Source organism: Phodopus roborovskii, unplaced genomic scaffold, assembly GCF_943737965.1.
Source record: "Phodopus roborovskii unplaced genomic scaffold, PHOROB, whole genome shotgun sequence".
NCBI classification, from domain to species: domain Eukaryota; kingdom Metazoa; phylum Chordata; class Mammalia; order Rodentia; family Cricetidae; genus Phodopus; species Phodopus roborovskii.
Window position 1 is genome coordinate 20,262,753 of NW_026125052.1, and position 19,033 is coordinate 20,281,785.

General features: G+C 48.0%; 1 protein-coding gene across 1 annotated transcript in view; it reads right to left on the reverse strand.

The window, feature by feature from the left end:
• Nucleotides 1-19,033, reverse strand: part of Marchf10 (membrane associated ring-CH-type finger 10) — a 91,083-nt gene that overhangs the window by 24,104 nt on the left and 47,946 nt on the right. The window contains exons 7-8 of the mRNA XM_051178967.1: nucleotides 9,220-9,358; nucleotides 915-2,265 (exon numbers count right to left, since the gene is read on the reverse strand). Coding sequence (XP_051034924.1) covers nucleotides 915-2,265; nucleotides 9,220-9,358 — 1,490 coding nt within the window. The remainder of the gene's footprint in view (nucleotides 1-914; nucleotides 2,266-9,219; nucleotides 9,359-19,033) is intronic.

The following is a 19,033-nucleotide window of genomic DNA, read 5'->3' on the forward strand; positions in this document are numbered from 1 at the left end:
GTTCCTTCTCTGGGGAGTTAGCAACCTTTTCAGAAAAAAAGATCCTAGCTAATTGCCAGGGAGAGGAGCAGAGAGAGTCCTGTGTTACCAGGTGTCCTTATGTCCCTGGAAATTTGCCTTTCTATTTTTTCCTTATTTTTCTTTTAAAAAATTTTACTCTGTGCCTGGGCGCGCGTGTGTGCGTGCGTGCGTGCGTGCGTGCGTGTGTGTGTGTGTGTGTGTGTGTGTGTGTGACAATGTAAATGTTGAGGATGGAGGGCAATTTAGGAGAGTCAGTTCTCTCCTTCAACTATGAGGGCCTTGGGGACGAACTCAGCTTCTGAGGCTGTCACCTTCACCTACGCTGCCATGTGGCCAGACCTTGCCATTTCCTTTCTTTCCTTTCTTTTACTTTCTTCTTTGTTTCGTTTCTTTCTTTCTTCCTTTCTTTCATCCTTCCTTTCTTCATTCCTTCCTTCCTCTTTCTTTCTTCCTCCCTCCCTCCCTCTCTCTTTTTTTCTTTTTTTCTTTTTTGAGACAGGGTTTCTCTGTGTAACAGCCTTGGCTGTCAGAATTTACTCTGTAGACCAGGCTGGTCTCGACCTCACAGAGATCCGCCTGCCTCTGCCTCCTGAGTACACGAATTAAAGGTGTGCCCCACCATCACCTGGGTGCCCTTCTTATAGAATGCAAGGAAAAAGATAGTTTGGAGGATATAAGGATAAAACTGAGTGGGATTGCCAAATTCCTCTCTGTACATACACATCTTTTAAGGGTATTCAAATGGGACAATTTTCTCAAAGTGAGCGATCTCATGAGCATGTCAAGGAAGAGCATGTCTGTGATTTAACGGTCCCCTATTGCTCTAATGAAAGCACCGGTTCTCTCAGCTCAGGGTTGGAGGGTGGAAGTGTGTGGTTATAATGAGTCCTTACCTTTCTTGCAATTTCCTGAGTTTCTCGGGGTCTGCCTTTATTTCTGTGGTCCCCTTTCCATCTGTGACGCCAGAGATGCTAACAGTGTCCTCGTGGTCACTCTGATTTGGAAAATCAGACACTGCAAAGAAAGTAAAAGGTATGTTTTCTGGCAGGGACCCAGGCATGTAGAAATGGCCTTGTAAATGTCCTCTTGTAGAAGAGCTGGGAGAGTTCCCCAAAGTCTCACTGCTTTGAGGATCTGGAAGATCTGCTGCCAATAGTGGGACCTCCTGAGCTTGGCTTGTTGAAGCCTCTTCTTCCCGGATGTCATCAGTGTGGATCTCGGCAGTAGCCAGGGGATTCCTATTTCTGATCGGTGAGAGTGGCCGCCGTACATTGAACCTCAGGTTTTCCTCCATGTCTGAACTGGGGACTAGTATAGATGACATGGACAAGCTGGCCGGGATGTCATCTATCAGAGCAGAATGTAGCAGTGGCCCATGAGTGTTGTAAGACATATTCATGGACGACCTTGGAGCTGTGGGTCTCCCAGATAGTAAGCAGTCGAACGAATTCCTAGAACCACGAAAGTAGTTTTGCCAGTCTCTCTCCTGATGGTGAGCCTCGGGCCTGTCTTCCATAGGACAATTGCTGGCTCCATCTGACTCACTGTCTTGGATGACATTATTAGATGTGGCGTCCCCTGAAAGAGTAGTCTTCTCATCTTCTTGGTCTCCACTGGGGCTCTCTTTAGCCAACTCCCCATGTAGCCTGCTATCCTGAAGCATCCTTTGCTCAGCAGAAGGCTGCTTTGACGCTGGCTCTGTGGTACTGCTTTTTCCTGGAGATCCAGGGCTGGCCTCACTCCATCTTACAAAATTTCTCCTGAGATTTTCAGTATCTTCCTCAACATTTCTATTCTGAGTGGCTGATGTCCCAAGAAATCGGCTTCTCTTATGGCTGGGAGGAGAACGCATCCCAACCAGCAGAAGCTGTTCTTCCATGTGGGTTTCCTCTTCCGTGTCGTAGTTTTCTTGTTCACTGTTTAATGATAATGCAGAGTAGAAATCTTCATCGTGGAACCTAAATGGTGCCCTTCTTGGTCCTACCACAGTGGTGGGTAGGAGTGGAGGTCCCAGGGTCTCACTTAGCACTTGAGAACTGTTCACTGGCTGGGAGGTCTGTGAGAGGGGAGCGTGGGGCTCGTTCTGGGGACGAACACTTGGGTCTCCTTTCTTCTGTCTCTCCAGGGGCTTCCCAGTTGTTCTCAGGAGCTCTGAGGATGAGGCTAAGTTTCTCCTTTCCCGAACTGGCCTCTTCAGCTTAGTCTCGTTTGCACACGTCAGGCTTTCTTGTTGGACAATTGAATCTGTGTTGAGAAGAGACAAATTCTATTAAAGGTACCCATGGGAGAAAGTCCCTCTCTGCCAAGCGTAATAGTCTACCAAAGGCAGCAATACCAGATAAAGCCCCAGCGAGAGCAGCCCAAGGGCAGAAGGTACCAGAAGCCTGGGAGGAAAACCTCATGGTGAGTTTCTCTTTACTGCTTCTGGGTTCTTCTTTTGGAGGCTCGCACATGCAGTACGCTTGTGAGTTCAGGTCTGTGGCACTCAGAATGTGGTTCAGAAGAAGGGGTAACCATGAAGCCACAGATTCTTTCTGCAGGATCTTCAGAAAGATTAGTCCAGCTCCAGGCCAGCTCAGCCAGGGCAGCTAACCTTCTCTGCATTTAGCAAAAGGGAAAACCAGCAATGTGGGAGTGACTTACAGAAACCCCACTGGTCCTTTCTCATCCAAACTGATCCCACAAATATTTATGACATCTCCATTTCACACACAGCTTTGGAGAAACTCAAGGAAAATACAGTTTCACTTTGGTAGGACAAGGTTCTTGAAGCTGGTGTCTGGCACAAGTTCACTGTTCAGTGTAAATAAAAGTTATCAGTCTCCCAAGAAATCATTATCTCTTCTTTGCCATTGGCCTCTATAACATCTGACTGCCACAGAATCCCTGCCTCTGGATTCCCAGGTGTGAGGAGATGGAGAAAGAAGACACTGTAAAGTGTCCAGTGAGTTGGTTTCTACAGGTTGGATGACTTATTCACACTTAACTTGGTGGGAGGAGGTGGCTCAGTCTGTGGCGTACTTGCCTCACAAGCATGAAACCTGGGTTCAAAAGAACTCAAGTAAAATTGCTTGGGGTGGTGGCATACACTTGGAATTCCAGCACGAGGTGGGGGTGGGGGCATACAGACAGGAGGATCCCTGGGGCTCACTGGCCAGCAAGACCAGCCTAACTGGTAAGCTCCAGGTCATTGAGAGACCTGTGTCTCAAGGGAATTGGGAATTGGGTTATCTTCCTGATGACAATGGAACCCAATGCTGTCCTCTCTCCTCAAAACACACACACAGACACACACACAGACACACACACACACACACATATACACACAGACACACACACACACAGACAGAGACACACACAAAGACACACACATACAGACACACAGACACACACACAGACACACAGACACACACACACAGACACACACACACACACACGCACACACATATACACACAGACACACACACACACACACAGACAGAGACACACACACAGACACACACATACAGACACACAGACACACACACACACGCACATGCACACACAGACACACACACATATACACACAGACACACACACACACAGACAGAGACACACACAAAGACACACACATACAGACACACAGACACACACACAGGCACACACACACACAGACACACACACACACACACACACACACCCTCCTCCACATGCCCCTGCATACAGGCCAACACATATCCATACACCCATTAGAGAACAAATCTCACTTTGTACAAATAATAAGACTTCTCACCACCTCTGCTGACTAGTCAAACCATACCAGTGAATCCACTCAGAGAAGCCTTGCAGCCCTATGGGATAGATATTGCATACATACAGTGTTCCAACAGAGGGTACCAAGGTTTGGGGAAGGTCACATGACCTGCCCAAGGTCATATTCCTAGTAAGTGATGTAGTGAGCATGTGAGCCAAGGCCTGCCAGGGCTAATGTTCTTTGCCACTGCCCTGGGCAATGCCCTAAAAACTTTCCCTGGGCTTTGCAATTTGCTCACAAGAAACGAGGACCAATGGGATCTTTTGGGATGCACATGTGGTTAAGAGTTTTTCACCCCATGTGGGTAAAAAAATTAGAAGTGCCTTTTTGATTCCACCTCTTAGTCACCACAGACACGCATCCCCCCTCACCCCCCACCCACCCCCCCACCCCCGTGTCCCTCTGCCCTTCTGCAGATGTGATGATGCTCTACTGTCCTTATCGCTTAGTTCGCCTGTGGAGTGGACAGGGTGCCTCGGGGGTCCCAAAGGTTCTTGATAACAGCTCTGCTGGGGGAAATGCAAATCTGCCTGAGCAGCTAAGGCCAAGTCAATACTGCCTTTAATTGAGGTGCCTTGCAGGGGAGCGGCAGCTCCCCTCTCTAATGTCCTGATACTGGTAAGCTTCTTTTATTGTTAGCTGCATGGGACACTCAGCGACACAGTGGGAATCTTTACTCATCAGCCCTTCCAGAAATCAGTTAAACTGTCCTACTGGGCCCTCGTGGAGTTTATAAACCCCAGCAAGAGATGTGTCAACAATTCAAGGACACTTGGAGCTTTTGGCTGTATCTGAACAGAAGAAGAGCTTGGAGGCCCAATCTGCTGGGCACTGGGCTGATCTGTGTTTGGGGAACTAATGCCATCTATGATACAGCCAATTGAATTCTGGCATGTGTGTGTGCCCGCACACGTGCCTGTGCCCAGGCACTCAAATGGAGGTCAGAGGACAACTTTTGGTGCTGTCCATATATTTTTTTTTTCTTTTTTGAGGCAGAGTCTCTCTCTTGGCCTGGAGTTCACCAGGTAGGTTAGGTGGTCAGTGGGTTACAGGGTTCTGTCTGTCTCTACTTCCCCAGCCCTGGGATTAAAAGTATGTTCCCCCCCACACACACACAAAACATGTTCCTGGAATTGAACTCAGGTCACATAATTTCAAGTCAAACACTTTCCAACTGACACTCCCACACCCTGTTCCTTTAGGAAGAAAAGTGGCACAAAGTCAAAGTGTAGGATCTGATTGATCACTTTGTACTTTGAATTTGAGAAGGACCTCCAAAATTAGCAGACAGTGCCGTCGCTGAGCCACCTCCTCTCTCGGAACATGCCCATCTGTAAGATGGTGAGAAGCAGCCCTGGAGCAAAGAGCCGACTGAGCTCAGCCTTGGGATGGGGGAGATGAGAAAATCAGCTAGGCAGCTGGAAACTCACAGGAACCCTGAGATCACTTCACGGAAGCCACTGGGCTGTCATGATGTGACACAGGTCCCTGGGGCAGAAGTCTCAGCTATGTGCTGTGTTGAAGGTCCTGAGGCTTCCTCAGACAATCCTCCCTGTCACCACTATCTCCTTCAGCTTTCATATTCAACCAGAATTGTATGTAAGCATGGGTGTGTGTGTGTGTGTGTGTGTGTGTGTGTGTGTGTGTGTGTGTGTGTGTGTGTATTTTCCCTAAAGGTGTCAGACTGTGCCATTATATATCCATGCTTTTTTTTTTTTTTTTTTTTTTTTGCATGTGTGTGCATGTGTCTGTGTGTATATATATTCATTAGCTGTGGGCTGGGAATACTCAATTGGTATGACAGGGTTGTGCTATTCATAGCTGGGGCCTCAGCCTTCTAGCTGCTGGATGCTTCTCGAGGCCCTGCCTTGGCGCAGCTGTGGACTGAGAGCCTGCTGCCTCTAGGAGGTCTAGGCTCATTGAAGTGAGACTGGAGGAAGCGTTTGTCTGGCCTAGGACTATGCCTTTGGTCTTAAACTCCCTTGTGAGCATTGCCAGTGTTGCCCTGAATTCTAACAATGTATCTTTTTCCTCGCCGCCCCCACCCCTGCTTTTGGTTATAAATGTGGTTGGTCATAACCACTGGAGAAAACTCAGGGACTATACAAGATGAAATGGTCCAAGGCTCCCGTAACCAAAAGCCTGGCTGGTCATCACTCAGGCGCTGGACTTCAGGGGTGGGTTGCAAACTCAAAACCCCCAGGTCATCTCTGCTCTGCAGTAGCGCTATGGCTCAGAGTTTGGAAGTTGAGTGAAGTACTTGAGGTGGGAACGTGTGCTGTGGTTTACCACAGGCCTCCACACTCATTTTGTATTTCTCTACCCACACCCACCAGCTTCCTGAAAACATGAACTTATAACCCTTATCTGGAGGCATTGTAAAAAAAAAAAAAAAAAAAAAAAAAAAAGGCAAAGGTGTCTCATTGCTGTACATCAAGTGCATATTCTACTTTCCTTAAATATTTTTTTTGTTGTCACTTTTCACCAATACTATCAAAATTACAGAGTAAGGTTACACTGTCTGAATGTGCCATAAATATCTTCAACTTTTCTTTTCCTGCTGTGTATATGTATATGCAGGATGTGTGTGTGTGCGTATGGACATATATGTATGTGTGTATATATATAGTATATATATGTGTGTGTGTGTATGGTAGTATGTGCATATCTATATCTATCTATATATTTGTGTGTGCGTGCCTGCACGTGTGTGTGTGTGAGTGTGCATGTGTGTGTGGAGGCCAAAGGTTGACGTTGGTTGTCTTCCTCAATTGGCTCTCAGCCTTATTTATTAAAAACAGGGTCTGTGGTGGTTTGAGTGAATATGGCCGCCACAGGCTCACACACTTGAATGTTTGGTCCCCAGTTGGTGGACTGTTTAGCAAGGATTAGGAGGTGTGGCCTTACTGGAGGAGGTGGGTCACTGTGGGTGTGTCACTCCAGGCCCAGCCTGTCTTTCTGCTGAAGGCTTGTGGATAAGATGCAAGCTCTCGGCTACCGCTCCAGCACCATGCCTGCCTGTCCGTTGCCATGTTCCCCAACATGACAGTCATGGACTCACCTCTGAGACTGTAAGTGAGCCTGAGTAGATGCTTTCTTTTATCCACAGAGCCATCTCTCCAGCCCCTCAATGCTTTCTTTTGTAAGTTTTTTGGTCATGGTGTCTCATCACAGCAAAAGAACAGTCGCTGGGACCTCAATGCGGCTGGACTAGGAGGCCAGCATGCTCCAGGACCTGCCCACCTCTGCCCTCTCTCACCCCTACCCCACCCCATCTCCAACACTGAGATCACAGAGAGATACCACACCTTGAACCTTACATGGGTTCTGAGGGATAGAACCCAGGCCTTCACATTGTGAAACAAGCACGTTACCACATACCACACACATGCATGTACACACTTTTTTCTTCTTGTTTTGAGGTTTTGTACCACAGATCACGTGGTGAATAGCCTTGCTCGCCAACCTTGGACGACATGTCTGTCTTCTTTCTGTTAGAGTGCGTGGATGGCAGTGGGATGCCAGGTTGGAAGGCATGAACCTTCCAGAGGCTTTTGACACTTGTTTCTCAGTTCCTGTGCACACAGTTTGTTCTCTACTGCCCCGCAAGCAGGACAGGAAAGCATCTCTGTCATAGTGGGGCCACCAGCCATCTGTGTCACCAGCATCTAACACAACAGTGGCCAGGAAGACTTGGTATTACTGCCCTGCCAGTATCAACTATTGTTCTAGAACTTTAGCCAATCTGGCAAGCTGATTTTACCCCACAGGTAAATTTACATTTATTGAAGATGCATTTAAAATGTGTTTATTAGTGGACTCATGTGAAATTGTTTCCCCTTTCAATAATGTGTTCACATGAGGATTCCTTCCTTCCTTCCTTCCTTCCTTCCTTTCTTCCTTCCTTTTTCTTTTTTTCCGGTTTTCCAAGACAGGGTTTCCGTGTGTAACTTTGGAGCCTGTCCTGGAATTAACTCTTGTAGACCAGGCTGGTCTTGAACTCACAAGACCTGCCTGCCGCTGCCTCCTAAATGCTGGGATTAAAGGCATGTACTACCATGGGAATTTTTTAAAAACTTGATTTCTCAGAGCTTCCATGTATTACCTTGGTCACACTTGTCCAAACCTCTCCCCAAGAGGGTTCAAGTCACTGGCTCATACTCTAGTTTATGTATGAACATGAGAAAAGGAACTAAGGGAACACTATAGTCGGGGTATGATAAGGAGCCCCACTACAATAGAAAGCTGGAACAAACTCCCTATGGACCCCCACATAAAAGATACCCTGGGTAGAGATGGAGGCTTATGTAAACTCTATGCTTCATGCATGGAGAACCGCATGGTTCAAATCATATCTTAAGGTTGATCGACATTGACAATGGCCATTGGAGAGAGGGCAGGTAGAGCTGGCAATCATTGTGTGCCTTCTATATGGGCCTACTATATGGGTCTCTGTTTATTTCACATCGTCATTGTAACGATGCAGTAAAGTAGGCTTCTTCACCCTTATTTAAGATGAGAAAGCTGCAGTTTGGAGGGGCCATGTGACTACCCAGGACCCCCCTGTTAGGAGGAGGGGGGAGCTGCCTCTGGGACCCTGAGGATGTGTCACCATTCCAGGCTCATCTGTACTCCAGCTGTCCCTAATACCAAGCATCCCTAGGTACCTCTGTAAGTGTTCATCACCACGCATCTCATTTAAGTAGGAAGGTTGCTGTATTTGGCCAATAACATGGTGTGATGGCCATGGGTTCTTTCACGGAAGGCTGGTGCTGCTGCGGGAGAGGATGGCAAGGTCAGCTGACTGCAGTGTGGGCCTTTGATGCCAGCTCAGGCCTGAACCTCGGAGAGGAAGGCTCCACTAAGCGACTGCTTTGAAATGAAGCCGGCTTTCATTCTGAAGTTATTTCTTACACATTAAAAGATCTCGCTGGTGTGGTTGCCCTGGATCACAAGTGGAGAGCTCCCTGAGGGCGGTGATCAGTGTGCCACCCATGGACGTTAGTCTTCCCCTCCTGATGGATTTGTGGGCACTATAGCCAGGAGAGACCTACCTCCCTAGAACAGAAGGCTGTGTCTGTACCTTCCCCACCCCACCTCACCCCACCCCACCCCCACCCCCGGCCCAGAGTTTACTCAAAACCAAACCATGCAGTCGTTCTCATGGTATAATAGGAGAAAGGAATAAGAGATCAACTCAACCCACTCCTCTTCCCACCCGCCTCTTGGAGGAAATGAACATGGGATTAAGATTAAATAGTTTACTGTTTGAACCTTTCAAGGGCTCCCTTTAAAGACAACTCTCCGTCTCCTAAAGGCAAAGATGGCTGAAAGTTACAGTAATCCACAAGGTGCGAGCACAGTGAACCCTCCCTGAGGACCGAGGTGGCAGCCACAGTCCCTACCTGCTCCCAGGGGCGCCTTTGCTGACAGCTGTGGTTTCTGTCTGCTTCTCTCTCCAGATGCTCTTGGGCTGTGCATCTCGGGGCTCACTGTTAGTCTCCCCAGGTTTGGCCTCCTCTTCCTTGGTAAAATCTTTGGTGCCTGTGCCGCTGAAAGATGCAAAAGCTTTTTAATATATATATAATCTATATGTGTGTGTGTGTGTGTGTGTGTGTGTGTGTGTGTGTTATATATTAACAGGAAAACACTTTCTGCATAAAAAATATATCAGCAAAGAAGACAGAAGGTATTGCGTATGTGGGGGTCAGGGGTAGGGAGTTGAAAGCATTGAACCAAGAGGACAGAGAAGAGAGGGGCTTGGGAATCGAGTTTGATCCGTTTGTAGCATTGAAAGCTTGGGCGCATCTCTCTAGCCTCAGTTTTCTACCCATGATAAGGAAATAGTATGACTACTTCGCAAGGCTTCACAAGCACCTCAGTTGCTGCAGTGGGGGTGGGGGTGGGGGTGGGGGTGGGTGAGGGTGGGGTGGGGGTTGGGTTCCAGGGATCCTTTACCATTAAAAAAAAAAAAAAAAAAAAGACACATGTCTTTGTGACACCTATGGAGGCTAAGGGAGGTGTCAGATGCCCTGACCCTGGGGTTACAGGTGGCCATGAGCCACTTGACTTGGTGTGGCTGCTGGGAACTGAACTTGTGTCCTCTGGGAGATCACCAAGTGCTGCTGGAAAGCGGAGCACTGCCTTTCCTTTTACCCTATTCACAGGCGATCCTGCTGCTAAGAAGGCTCTCAAGGCACACAATGTTATGCCCCACCCAGAACTCATTACTGTTGGAATCATAACATGTTCTGTGCCTGTGTGCCTCCATTTACCGGTTGCATATTAGCATCAAACATGGCTGGAAAAAGGTCCCAGGCACCTGGGAATGCCTGCCTTTCTCCTTGTGCATGCCCACCCACCACCCTGGAAGACGCTGACCACTGTGCACCACGTTCCCGGTGAATGCTTTCTCATAATTCTCATTTGGAACTAGGCTTCTAATTAGCACGAATGGCATCGAGTTTCTTCACATGTATTTGTCATCAGTGCAAGTGGATGTGGGGAGAGTTTCTTATTTTCCGAGCAACTCTACAAGTTCTTGGGTTCACACAGCAGTTAAATCAACATCTATGCTACACCCCAGAGAGAACTGTCCTGGCCCATCACCCTTTTGAAGATTCAGACATTTCACAGCAGTCAGCATAGGGTGAGGCTGGGACGAACCCCTGCCTGGTGTGCGTGAGCCCAGGCTTTCTTGGCAGCTGAAGAAAACTGGATTTACGTTCCTGAGTATAGTCTGTGGTTATGTGAATAGTTTCCATCCAGACTCAGGGAGGCATGAAAGTTCTCTCTGGCATCCCGTGTAAGCCAATGTACTCCAGTACAAACTGGTTTCTGCCTGGTCCCAGAAGGAGGTGATAGTGTGTTCCTGGCTTCAAGACAGAGGCCCGTCCGTGCCCCTTGGGTAACTCTCTGGAAGAAGAGAGCTGATGGCGGCACAGGTCAGCTTAGGGCAAAAAGATGCTGTGGCAGTAGCCAGAGAAAAGTAGAAGCTCTCTAGAAATGAGAGTGTGTCCCTTGCAGAACTGGGCAGGGTGCTGAGACATGATTTCTCTAAGAGGGACGCAGGGGAGGAGGGCACAAGGGAGGACCAGCTGCCTGTGGTGGTTCTTCTCAGCACCCAGAGGATTCCCAGACCTCGTCCCTCTTCTCAGCCTTTAGAGACACCTCCCAGCTAATAGAGGAGGCAGCATTTTTCAAAAGTATTTATTATCGTGTGTGTGTGTGTGTGTGTGTGTGTGTGTGTGTGTGTGTGTGTGAGAGAGAGAGAGAGAGAGAGAGAGAGAGAGAGATGTATGTAGTGGGTATGTGGAGGTCAGAGGAGGACTTCATGCAATCAGAGAATCCACACTCTCCTTCTACCTTTACCTGGGTTCTGGATATCGAACTCAAATTATCAGGCTCCAACGGCAAGTGTTTTACCCACTCAGCCATCTCACCAGACCAGACACTGGCTGTATTCTTAAACACCGAGGAAGAGACAGGACCGAAGGAAGGGGCAGGCCTGGGGCTCGGGCCAAGTCCAGTAAGTTAGGACTTGGTTCAAAGATGCTGGAGAGTTTTCATTTTGATTGTCAGCAGAAGAGCCGGGCCAGGAGGCAGAATGTCACACAGCCCCGACAGCCACTCTGGCTCCATCCACACTGATATGGGGAAGAGAGCCTGCCTTCCACAGGGCCTTTCCTCCCCAGCCAGCACCAACCTAATGATCCTTCAAGGTTTGGTTTTATGACCACAATGTGCTTTAACTCCAGAGCCCTTACATCCTGGTCTTTAGTCATCTCTAATATTTAAATATTCCAAACTTTCTTCATTTTTTTCCTCTCTCAGTAGACTGTAAATTCCTTAAGGACTCCAGTCTCTCAGCTGCGTGTTGCACACTACTGTCCAAGACCAATGATAATTGCCTAGAATGATTGGCAGGGCTTAAGAAGATGACTCAGCCCAAACTATGGGGAACTTTAAAATTAGAATTAATTTTTAAATTGAAACACTCATTTGATCTAGAAGTTACTTTTGATGTTCAGAAAGCTGCTTTCTTTATTCAAGGTATCAGGTTGCTTAAACGGTTTCTCAAACTATTACTATTTTTCCTCAAATCCTCAGCAAACTAAAGTAATGAAGCTGAACATAAATGAAGTAATGAAGCTGGAGAGGTGGCTCAGTGGTTAAGGATACTGACTGCTCTTGCAGAGGACCCAGGCCTGGCCTCCAGCACCTTCCCCGCTGAACCCTGCCAAGGAACCTTACAACCTCGTATAACTCCAGTTCCAGGGAATTGAAACCCTCCTCCAACCCCTGTGGGTACCTGCACACACATGGTGTGAGTAAACTCTGACACACATGCACACACACACATGTGCACGCATGCAAACACACAGACTAAACCGCTAGAGATTGTTTTACCAGGCCCATTGGTGAAAAACCCAACACTGTTAGTAGAGCCAGTACCCATCCACCCCATTTGGCAATTTGAGCCTCATTTTTTGCTGCTGCAAAGTGGGATTCTTATCTTTCAGGTCCTGTAACATTAAGCAATAATGTACATATGTAGGCTGATTGAGTATCTGGAACCTATTAGCTATTAAACTGGAAGATGCTTCATAGAGCATATAGTACCGCTAGGAGTGGTAAACCGGAAGTTACTTCCACAAGACCGCTGATACTCATTGTTACTGAGCTTTCACAGGTGAATAATTTATTTAGCTGCTCTTGTTCCTGTGTAACTTCTGTTGATTCTTTCCCACAAACCTTCTTTTAAAAAAAATCCAAAAGGCAAATAGCAACTCCTTTTTATTATAATTTGCTCAACAAATACCTGAGTCTCAGCTACATGGTAATCTGAGGGTTCACGAGGATGAACAAGACATCTTGGTCATGACCTTCATGGCTATGCTCTGATATGACTGCACCCTAGACCTCTGCCTTGCAGTGCCCTTGAGATTCAGAAGACAGCAAACTCACAGGAGATGTTTTCTCTGCCACATTTACTTATAGTCACAAAGGAGGTGACCTCAGTGACACAGTTTATGTCCAGAAGCCATGCAGAATGGGGTCTTAAGCCTTTCATCTGTTCGAACAGACTTCTGGGACCTTTCTATGACAGTCCTTACTATGGCATGGTGCATATATTAGTCATGAAGGGAATCTAAGCCATAGCCCCACTGGGAGACAGCAAAAAGGAGAGTTTGTTTTCCAGGAGTCTCCGTATCTTGTCTGCCAGTGGGTTTAGGGAAGCACATAGTTTGTTCTGGACAGCATATAGCCCATGCTTTCTTCCAGTATCTGAGCACTCAGAAGCACAGAAACCAAACAGCTGTTTTGATAAAAGGTATCTGCCTTTGTTCTTCTGATACTGCCAGGGAACTGTCCCTGGTAACAGTTCATAATTCCATCAGGAAAAGTTAAAAAAAAAAAAAAAAAAAAGTAGAAGTCTCATAGTTATACAAGATCCTGACAACTGAGAACCAAGCCCATTCAATTGTCAGGGTCGAGTCCATGCACATTACAACCGCCCAGTTCCTCATGTCACCTGCTGTACAGACACAGTGATTGACAGGCACAGAGAAAATGCAAACAGAGAGGAAAATATAGCCCTGAACCTCCCTCTCCCCAATACCACCCTGACTGCTCCCTCTGGTGCCTGAGAGGGGCCAAGGTTTCACCATGAGATGCCTCTTGGGAAAGCTGCTTTTTCCCTTTGGATCATGGGAAGAATTACAGCTTTCCTGCAAGAGCCAACATTGCCTGGGTTTAATAGGCAGCTCTCTATACAGCATAAATAATAGGTCGCGTCTATTTGCCTATTTGAATGTGCTAGAAGTGTATGTTGTCTCACATACCCAGAGGAGATCTTAATTAAAGCCTAATTATGTACCATAAATATGCTTTATTTTGGAACTCGGGAGGTGGGATTTTTGGATTTTAGGAAATGCAAAGCCTAATAAGTAGGCAGGAAAGGGAACTGTAAATATCAACTGTGCCCTTTAATCTGTCCTTCCGCAGTGTGGCCCTGGCTGGATTTCTCAGTTTCAGAGTGTATGCTTTTAGAACCACCGGCCTGGGTTCACCCTCTCAGGGTAGCCTTGGCTAAGGGTATCAATGGCCAGACTCAGAAGAGCCAGCTGGGTTTGTGATGGTGATGTCCCAAAGAGTGTCCGACACAAGAGTTCAGAAATCAGAGGCATCTCTGGAGATGATGGGATTTTATTGGTCATTCACTCATCTCAAGGGAAGTGTCCACGCTGTTTCCTCTTCCTCCTCCCTGCACACCACACCTCCTGGTGTTGCTCAGGCCCTGCTCCTGTCCACCTGCTTTCTGCTGTCCCCCTCTCTCTGACTCTCTGTGCCGTGTGCCTTGCCAGGGTTGACTTACCACACGAGGTAAATTTTACTGGGCCTTCTGGGGCCAGGTAGGCACAGCACAGGGGTCTCAGCTGGAGTCGGTTGGGAGACAGGGAAATAGCAGAGGGATGCTGGAGACCCAGGCAAAGGGCTTGGTGGGGCTGATGGGCTGGTGAAGTTGGGGAAGATGACAGGAGGGATGGAGGGAGAAGAGCCCTGGGCCCCTTGGGAGGCAGGCGGTATAAGTGGCAGGAGGAGGCAGCAGTAATTGGCATTGGGTTGCAGGATGGGGGAGAAAGCAAAGACGGAGCAGTAAGGGGAATATTCAACACAGAACAGGGGGTGCTCGCTGCTGTCACCTGCACGAAAGAAAAAGAGCAATCAGGAAGCAGCATTCATGGGAAAGGACATTAAAAAAATATGTGAATGAATAAAAACTCCAAAAAAAAAAAAAAATGGTTCTTTTGGGGTGGGAGTGATGCGTCTGGGTGTCGCAGGTGTAAGTGGACCTGGCTCCTGCCCAGGAGGCATCTTGCTCAGGTTTGAGTCATACAGGAGTGACCCACTCAAAGTGGCGTCACCTTCAAACTGTTCTCCAGGCAATGGTCTCATGCAGCCCTGGCAGATGTAGGAAGTGCTTCCCAGGCAAGCTCCTCAGAACACCCTGAGGCAGCCGTGTGGAAGCTTCAGCTGTGTTCTTATGTCCCACAGCCAGCCTAACGAGCTGTTCTGGCAGCAACAGATGGTGGTCTGCAGGGTCTCCCTTCCAGCAAGTTCTCTCCTCCCGGTTCTCCAGCTGCCCCCCTGGCTGCGGTCATGCCCCAACCTGGCCTTTCTGCTGCTGAGGGTGAGCTGGGGGGAAAGGACAGAGAAGCAGAGAGACCCTGGTGGGCTCACGGGGACAGAGAAGAACCAAGAGCATGGGGGGGGGGTGGGGCGGCAGGAGGACCAGAGAGGTGGTCTAGGGAAATTAACGACTTGTTGATTAACCTCACATTCTAACTGCCAACCTCCCTAGAGGTTGCCGGATGGAGTCAGCATTCGGAGTGACTCCCTCATGCCTGCCACCAGCCAGCTAGGTCACCTTCAATCAATGGCTTGCAGTCTCCAAACCTGTTTCTTCATCTACACTATGAGGCAGGTGGTTTCCACTGTCTGTAGCCTTGCTCCTCCCTAGGCCAGCCCTGTGAGCACTGCACCAAACTGTCTTAGAAATATAGTCTCGGCTCACCCAAATCCCCACAAGTACTGTATAAGTGAGCTGCCCCAGGTATTCCTTTATAATGGTGTGAAGTTAACAGGACCTCGTGAGGCACCTCCCCAGTGAATGAGGCAGCTAAGACGAGTTCTGATTGGAAATTGAATGATGCAAACTGTAGTTATCTGACAGGAAACATCACCCACAGTGGAGAGTCTCAGTCGGTGGAGATTCAAGAGTGCCCAGTTAGAGGGTCCAAGTACATACTGTCCACTCCTAAAGGTCGTAACTCTCACATTTTCCTCTATGTGTAGCTGTTGCCTAGTCTTCCTTTAACTGTCCTCTGTCACTCCTGTCCTTGCATTTTCAGTCACCATTTGCTCCCTAAGGTCCTTGGGGTCCTACCAGCACCGGGCAGTGCTCTGATTAGACCTGGACATCCAGAGGCTTCCTGGCCTTTCCATCTGGCTGTCCAGCACTTCCCTGAGGTGTAGCCGACAGCCGGGGACCGCACCCTCGTCTCTACTTGCTAATGTAGGCAATACCGCAGCTCCATCTAACGGATGAGGACGCCGAGTTCAGGGAGGTTGCCAGCTTAACGTTTGTAAGACTCTAAAGCTGAGCTGGCCTTCTGAGCCATGACGTCATAGAATCAGCAATAATGGGCTGAAAATTATGATGCTCTCTATAAAGCCAGGAGGATTCATTTATATTGTTTTTGTTTTTACTGGCTGGGATAGGCAGCTTGGAAAGTCGCTGGGCGTCAGCTGGACTTGCCGAGAAACCCATTAACCGTGGCCTTTCTGAGAAAATCTTCAAGAGCATTTACTTGCGAGGCAAATGATGAAGATTTAGGATTTGCCCTGTGATTCCTCTTCCACGCTGCTCTTTAAATAAACATTTCCTAATCCAAAAGCAACCACAGCTATTTCAGACTTTTATCTTTTAAAACCTGAATTCACTGCTTTTCGCTGAGTTTTACAAGAACAGGCCTTCGAGATAAGCCCTGATAAGGCCACCGGGGCCTCGCTCCTCCTACCAATCCGAGTCTGGTAATGACTACACATCGAACTTAATAATAAACGAGGAGCATTTGTGAACACTTGGCTCTGTTGTAAAGGGCAAGATTTTGGAAATGGGCTCCCAGGACTGCATCCAGATCCATTTTCCTGGAACATAACTAGAGGAGGCTCTGCCTAAGCGCCAGGTGCAAACAGAGCAGGCGACGGTTCAGTGGCTGCCTAAGGCCTGGCCCTGGGGTAGAGAATACTACAAGAGTCCAGGCGTCATAACCCCCTTGTCATAGTGACCTCTGGATGCCTTTGTATATCCTGGGAAGGAGACACAACTCCTCCAAGCCAGGCTGGGCTGGGAAAGGTCTTGGGAGCAAACAGGTCTTGGAAGCCTCACAGTGTTCCCATGGTCCCTGCAGCCCCACGCTTCCTGGGTCTGCTGATTGCTCTGTGTCTGCTGGAATTCCAAACTGTTATGCAACCCTGCCAGGCTTATATCCCATTCTACACCAGAGTTCACCTTGAAGAACTGTTGAATCCATTGCATGTCAGACCCAGCTGTGTCTTGACAAACTGCCTAACTTTCCATGTCTTGTTAGAGGTAATGAATATCTCTGACTTGGGGAATAATGTGTGATTAACTAGCTTTTTCTATTGGTGTTCTTTTTTTCTGTGGAAGTCCAGAATGTAGTAAAAGTGTATATGAGAGATTAATTTTTTTCTTTTAGACTTATCTATTTTTATGTGTATGAGTATTTCCCCTGCATGTGTATTCGTGAAACCCCGGTGCCTAAAGAGGCCACAGAGGGCGTTGGAGCTCCTGGAACTGGACTTATGGGTGGTGTGAGCCACAGTGTAGGTGCTGGCTTCGGACCCAGGTCCTCTGCAAGAGTAACACATGCTTTTAACCACTGAGCCACCTCTCCAGCCCTGTGAGTGTGCTTTGAGCATACACCTCTAATTTCTGTGAAGAAAATAAATGTGTGCAGGGAGGGGAGGGCAAACTGTAGGCACAGACAATGAAGTTTTTGAGTCTGCATTCCTTACCATAGACTCTCCTGTGCCAGATACTATAATGCCACAATCTACTGAGTAGTCTGCACTGCTCACAGCTGAGCATGAATGTATCATTGAGTCTTTACATCTTTATCCTGCAGACAGATTCTGATTTTTATCTCTGGTCCCTCCATTTTACAGGTGACAAAGCCAAGGAACAGAGAAATCCCTTGCCAAAAGATACATAGTTGCTAAGAACTGGGACTCAGGTGAGAGACCAAATGTTTGGTCTCCAAGGCACCATCCATAAGCGGCAGTTATCACCATCCGGAGAGCGCTTAAGAAAGGCACTGGGGTCAGCGGGCTCACAACCAGCAGCGTGGAACACAGGAACTACAACTCAAACTGTGCCCTCCTTTGGACAGACTGGGCCCAATTTCTCGGTGAGAAATTGCTTTGTACAGAGTGGGCCCAGGTTGTCAATAGCCTTGGTTTCCAGGGGCAGCTCTCGCACAGCAAGACTCTATGATACAGGCTGTCAGCACACAGAGTTAGGGGAGAGCAAGCCCAGGTCTCAAGCTGTATTTTTCACCTGGGAAAACCTGGCCTAATACTGTATTGAAGGAAGGCTAGCCTGGGAGTCAGATGTCACAAAAGGGGTTCACCTTGTCCCCAGCTTCTGTCTTTAAGTCTGACGTGGAAATTAGTTTCAGTAACAATGATCATTTTGGCTCACCCTGAATTCTTTTAGAAAGGTGAAGCAGGAAACTGGATTCAGCTGGTGAGTTAGATCAACATCCCGATAATCCGGGAACCAAACCCTCTTTCCTGTCATAGCAGGCATTTATCGGAATTAAATGGTGTGCTGTCCCTGCCCGCAGCTTCCAATCTGTCCTCAACAGACTCAGCTTAAATCCAAAAGCTTTCACTTTGCTAACTAGGGGTCAGAAGGGTCAACACTCCTTAAACCAAAAGCTCCTAACCCACCAGTGATTTGTTTTTATCTAATTTTCTCCTCCTCCTCCTGTTTTTTTGTTTGGTTTGGTTTGGTTTGGTTTTTCGAGACAGGGTTTCCTTGTGTAATTTTGGGGCCGGTTCTGGAACTAGCTCTGTAGACCAGGCTGGCCTCAAACTCACAGAGATCCGCCTGCCTCTACCTCCCAAGTACTGGGATCAAAGGCGTGCGCCACTAATGCCCGGCTTCCTCCTCTTCTTTTTGAGACAAGGACTTACTATGTAGCCCAGGCTGGCCTCAAACTCCTGGCCCTACAGCTTCAGCCTCCTTAGTTCTGAGATATGTCCGCTAGAGCCAGTCTTAGCTTCTTTCCCCTCCCACTTAACCTGGGGCCTCATGCATTGTAGGCAAACACTGTGTCACTGGGGTTACATCTCAGTTTGCTGCACTCTCTCACACAGCCCCCGTAGCACTGATATTAACCTCCAAGACCTCTGTGCTGGCTGGGTGGCCAGTCCCAACCCGCTCCTAGCTCTATGGGTCTTGAGTGCCGCCCGGAACATAACAGGATGATAAAGATAGTGTCTGGAAAATGTGTTTTGCTCCAAGTCACATCTTTGTGTGGCGAGAAAGCTATCTTTCTGCCAACACGGGTCTTTTGCCTAAACCTTGGTGCTCTTTAGCCTGATAATTCTTTAAGTTCGATGGGT